General features: G+C 43.5%; 1 protein-coding gene across 1 annotated transcript in view; it reads left to right on the forward strand.

The window, feature by feature from the left end:
• Positions 1-5,075, forward strand: part of JAK1 (Janus kinase 1) — a gene marked incomplete at both ends in the record, with an annotated part of 11,929 nt that extends 6,854 nt beyond the window's left edge. Inside the window, 7 exons of the mRNA XM_010286194.1 lie at positions 954-1,104; positions 1,869-1,963; positions 2,158-2,350; positions 2,968-3,092; positions 3,858-4,030; positions 4,468-4,585; positions 4,965-5,075. Coding sequence (XP_010284496.1) covers positions 954-1,104; positions 1,869-1,963; positions 2,158-2,350; positions 2,968-3,092; positions 3,858-4,030; positions 4,468-4,585; positions 4,965-5,075 — 966 coding nt within the window. The remainder of the gene's footprint in view (positions 1-953; positions 1,105-1,868; positions 1,964-2,157; positions 2,351-2,967; positions 3,093-3,857; positions 4,031-4,467; positions 4,586-4,964) is intronic.
• Positions 5,076-5,476: the final 401 nt, after the last annotated feature.

Raw genomic sequence — 5,476 nt, forward strand, 5'->3', positions numbered from 1 at the left:
AATTCTTGTCCTCTCTATAAAAATTGCCAATTCAACCTGACCTTGTTGGTGATTTTCAAAACTCAGCATAGTAACAATTAAGCAGAACTTCTGATGCTCTCACACCTGTCTTTTTCTGACCCCTGTGTCCAGTTATACATTGACTGAGGTTCTGCTTAGCAGCTAGGTTCCTCTGTCCTTGCTTGTATCTTTTGGACATTGGTTCAGAACTAGTCTGCTGTGGGACACCATTATTGTTCACTCTGAAATCTAAAAAAACCCTTAAATCTTGTTCTGCCTTACTGCTGGCAGGTTCTGTTCATCGCTGCCAGAGTCCCTCAGCATATGTTCCAAATGTGCTTTTTCTTTCTTGAAGTTTTGTTGTGTTGAGAAGGCAGTGGAGCAAGGCTGCTCGTCTGAAGGAAATGACTGAGTACTCGAGTCACTGCCTGAGTCATTTTAACAGGAGGTAGCTGAAAGGAACTTGCTGCCCTGGCTACAGTCCGCTTCCTGCATGTGGCAGACACCCGGGGTAGTCCTGCAGAGCTTAGAAAATGCACAAGCCCACCCTCATCCCACCTGCCCCAAAGCTGGTACCTTCTCGGGGGGTGTGAAGAGCAGCCAGCATTGTGTTGTTTCCTTGGCAAGCATTTCCACTCAGCCATTTGTCCCAGTGCATAAGTAACATGGCAAACCTGGCAGAAAAATGACTTCTGAAAGATGAAATCTTCAGCACATTTTAGAAACTTGATGTGTTTTAAGTGGTTGCTCCAAACAGATTCAGCGCAATAGTAGTTCTTTACTGGTAGGAAACGGTTTTAGAGTTACTGCTGAAAAGGAGGATTTCCTTAGCAAAGTTAAGTAAAAGTTCGCAGTGAGTTAAGGATCTAACAGTCACATCTTCTGACATAGAACATGGGTTTATTAAGTTAAAAGCCAGGATTCATGCAGGAGTTTCCATTTGCGCCTTACAGAAGGAGAGGTTCTACGAGGGGCATTTTGTGTTGGCAACACCATCGTGCAAGGAACTAGCTGACCTGATGAAACAGTGCATGAACTACGATGCCCATCAGAGACCCTTCTTCCGAGCAATCATGAGAGACATCAACAAACTGGAGGAACAAAGTAAGGCCTGGTTTTGCTTAACCAGCTGGAGGGAGGGATAAAGAAGGCTGGTTTATTTGGCTAAGTTGGGCACTTGTGGCAGCATTCTTGTGTGCGTATGGTTGTATTGACAGGAGCATTTGTGTCCCTATGACAATGGACATAACCTTCTCTATAGATGAATGCAAGTAGGATGCGAGTGTTTAATTCATGCTGAATATGGGTCTTAAGTTATGTTGGTGTTACTGCCATTTTATTCGATAGTCTGTATTTTATACAACAGCTTAAGTGCGTTTCAAGACAATGTTTGAGCTCTTTGAGATTTCCATAGGGCTCTCTTGACCAAATCAGAGCATTAACACAAGTAACTCTGATTCCTGGTTCATTTTCTGTTGAAATTACTACAGAGCAACTAACAGATCAGGGTGTAGTAAGGGCAAAACTTGACTTCCCATAACTACTGTAAATAATCATGGAAGCTGACTAACTACTACAGGGTGGGAAGTATATTGAGAGAAAACTGAATCAGAGTCTGGAAGAAGACCCAGTGAGCAACCCACAGAGTGAGGGAGGAAGATCAGCAAGTGACAGACTGGCGCATACAAATGGAAGGAATTCCCTGTCAAGGAGGAGGCAGGATTTAAATAATAAACGTGACAATAAGGACAGACATACTCTAACACTAACAGCTGCAGATTGGAAGTGAGCAAGGATGCCTTGAAGTGTCAAGACCATGGTGTCCTGACAGGAATCTGTTTGACCTGAGACTTTTTTTCCACTCTCAGATCCTGATATTGTCTCGGAGAAGAAGCCTTTTACAGAGGTCGATCCCACGCTCTTTGAAAAACGATTCTTGAAAAGAATCCGTGATTTGGGAGAGGTAAGAGCAATGGCAGATGCAGAACACAGGTAGGGGTTTGTGTGTGTGCATACACAGCTGTCTGTCGGCTTTTTGAATGTCACAGCAGGAAGATGTGAATCGTAAATGCCTAAAATAGTGCTTCAGTGACACTGTGGTTAGTGAGTGTGTGTTAAATCATCTTCTTTGTGTGTTTTCTTTTCTTTTACAATTAGGGCCACTTTGGCAAGGTTGAACTCTGCAGGTATGACCCAGAAGGCGACAATACAGGGGAGCAAGTGGCGGTTAAATCTCTAAAGCCAGAGAGTGGAGGGAATCACATCGCTGATCTCAAGAAGGAAATAGAAATCTTGAGGAATCTTTATCACGAAAACATTGTCAAATATAAGGGAATTTGCACAGAAGATGGTAAATCTTCCTGTAGAATACTAAAAGCATACACTAAAAGTATAAGGCTTTTCCTTTAAAAATTAAGCATTTTAAACAGTCTTATGGGTTTAGGTCTCTTTCTTCATGGAAGAAGCAGCAATGTATCTCTGAAGTCCTCCTCGTGCCCATTTTTGTGCTTGGCTAACCTGGATGGGAGCAATGTGGTTGATGTTCTCACCAAATCCATTAAAAGACATGAGCACCTGGGCGGGCTGGTGGTCTCTGTGTTCCAGGAGCGAGCTGACCATTGCAGCCGGGTCATGGCCCCATAAACCCAGAGGTCATTACTAGAAGCAGATGTTATTATTCTTAGAAAAAAGCTCTATTGCCTTATATTGTTGTATTTGCAGTAGTGATTGTTCTAAGCTAATATTTAAAAACTTTAAGGACTTAAGTTCAGTAACTGTGCTCCCTGGAAGGGATTCTCCTCTGGGTTGGTTCAGTGACTGATAATGGGAGTTAGTCCATAGTCTGGCCATGGTCATGCGATATCGTTTCAAAGGCTACCAGTGCTGTGGGCTTGTACAAAAGATACTGGTGTTAATGACACGAGAAGGGTCACATGTCTGCAAATTAAACACACGCTCTGTTTTTAGGAGGGAGTGGGATTAAACTCATCATGGAATTTCTTCCTTCTGGGAGCCTAAAGGAGTATCTCCCTCGGAACAAGAACAAAATCAATCTCAAACAACTTCTGAGATATGCGGTTCAGATCTGCAAGGTAAGCCTGGCACCAGAGCCTTCCTGCAACTCTTCTGTTTGATTAGTTCAGTATTTAATTTAATAGAGTGAGGGGGAGAGGAGAGGCTGGCTTGATGAACAAAACCATTCTCCTTTCCGTGTCCCCAGGGACCTGAATCCTAAAGCACTCTCTCCTGTGCTTCAGGTGCTGCTGGCACAAAAATCAGCAAAGGAATAATTACCAGGTTCCCTTGCATAAAAGTTAACTATGAGAAGTTGTTCCTACTGCAGAATTTGAAGTATAAGGAGGGAGGACAGCATTTAGAAAATGTGTGTTGGCAAGAGGGAAGGAGCAATGTGCAAGGCTAAAGCGGTGAAGAGAGGCGAGGGCAGAGTGCAGTCGGGCCTTGTGAAGCAACGTGCTTTCTGCAAGAGACTGTGGTTTTGTGATCACGGTGTACCGGGCAGCTATAAGAAGCGTAGAGACAGACTGTCAGTTTTAGCAGCACACAAAGGAACAGTTGCTGTGGAGAGAAGGATCTGAAGATGGTGGCTGCTCAGCTGAAATTAAAAAAGCACAAAGCTGAAACAACAGTCTCAACAGATGTAGAACCCAAAGGCTGAGTTTAAGGGTGGGGGGGTGTCAGAAAAGGACCCTGGAAAGTGCCAACAAACGGAGAACCTGCCATGGGAAACCTGGATAGAGTATTACCTCATGAACAAGGGAGCATTTGAAGGGGAAGCTGGAGAAAAACAGTGACTTAAATGTTGGAGAAAGTAGTATAAAGACTTTCTTCTTTCTTAGGGAATGGACTATTTGGGCTCCCGTCAGTACGTGCACCGTGACTTAGCAGCAAGAAACGTCCTTGTTGAAAGTGAGAACAGAGTGAAGATTGGAGACTTTGGCCTCACCAAAGCAATCGAGACCGATAAGGAGTACTACACTGTCAAAGATGACCTCGACAGCCCTGTTTTTTGGTAGTAACTTAAAACTCGTTTTCTTTAACAAGACTGTGCAGCAGAGTAACTTCTCTGTTCCCATAGATGTAGGCTTTTAGGCATCCTAAAGATTTTTCCTGTTTTGATAAGAGGCCTAAATAAAGATACAGCATCAGAGCAAGGAAGAGGCACCTGATAGACAACACTTATCTGCTCTTGTGTGGTTTATTTCTTCCTGCACTTAATGATCCATTTTCCTACAGTTTTGGTTTTGGTCTCCTTTAGTTTCGCAGTGACTTGCTGTGTAACAGTTGTACCTTATTTACTACTTCTGTGGCACGTGAATTTGCATGCAAGAGCTCTACAAACGCAGAACCTGCCTCTTTAGTTTGCTTTAAATGTGTATGGGTTGTGCATGTATGAGTAGATCTGTGCAGCTCTGAATTAAGTTTGATGCTGTCACGTTGTGTCCACAGGTATGCGCCAGAATGCTTGCTTCAGAGTAAATTTTATATCGCCTCGGATGTCTGGTCGTTTGGGGTGACGCTCTATGAACTGCTTACCTACTGTGATTCGGAGTCCAGTCCCATGGCAGTAAGTGGTTGTGAAAGAAATTTCTGCTAAAGCTGCTGAAAGCAGATTTAAGGAAAAAAAAAAAAAAGTTTAATTATTTTTGGAAACAAGAAGTGGAGTGAATCTCTTTGTCTTATGAAAACCACTCTCGTGGTTGTCTTTCACTAAAGACCCTGTACAGAGATAAGTTGTGGTGACTGCGTGTCCTGGTGAGGAAACTGTATTTATGAACATTACTATTGGTTTTCTAATATGAGTATATGGAGCATGGTATCTGTGTGATAAGCATCTACTGTTTGTTTTCATTTTGAGATTCAGATGTCATCTTAATGCCAAATTGCAGTGGCCTGGATTTGAGCAGGGTAAGAGGATGCACAGCTGACTCCTGCTCTTTTCACAGGAGTTCTTGAAAATGATCGGCCCCACGCAGGGACAGATGACAGTAGCACGGCTGGTGCGTGTCTTGCAAGAAGAAAAGCGTTTGCCACGTCCACCCAGCTGCCCAGAGGAGGTAACGGATACGCCTATGCTTTTATAACCGTGTCCTGCCATTGTAAATAATTAGCAGCAAAAGCATCACACGTTCATGGCTGAATAGGCCTGGCTAGTCTTGATACGAAAACCTTCAGGTATGCTATTAGAAAGGGATTTCCAAGTTTTTTAAGCATTATTTTAAAATGTTCTTTGACATTGACGTTCCCAAGTTCATGATGTCCCTTCCAGAGGGGTTAAGAGCTTTGCTTGAGTATCGGGATCCATGTAAAATTCATTCAGAATCATTCTGATTTTTGAAATACAGAGTTGCGGCTTGTGCAGCAACCCAGACTGAGACGCACCTCAGCAGGGTCTCTGTTAGCAGACCCCAACGCACAGCCTGTCTTCTCCTGCCCTTGGAGGAGCCAGGAGACAGCC

The sequence above is a fragment of the Phaethon lepturus genome, unplaced genomic scaffold (genome assembly GCF_000687285.1).
Source record: "Phaethon lepturus isolate BGI_N335 unplaced genomic scaffold, ASM68728v1 scaffold52534, whole genome shotgun sequence".
NCBI lineage: Eukaryota > Metazoa > Chordata > Aves > Phaethontiformes > Phaethontidae > Phaethon > Phaethon lepturus.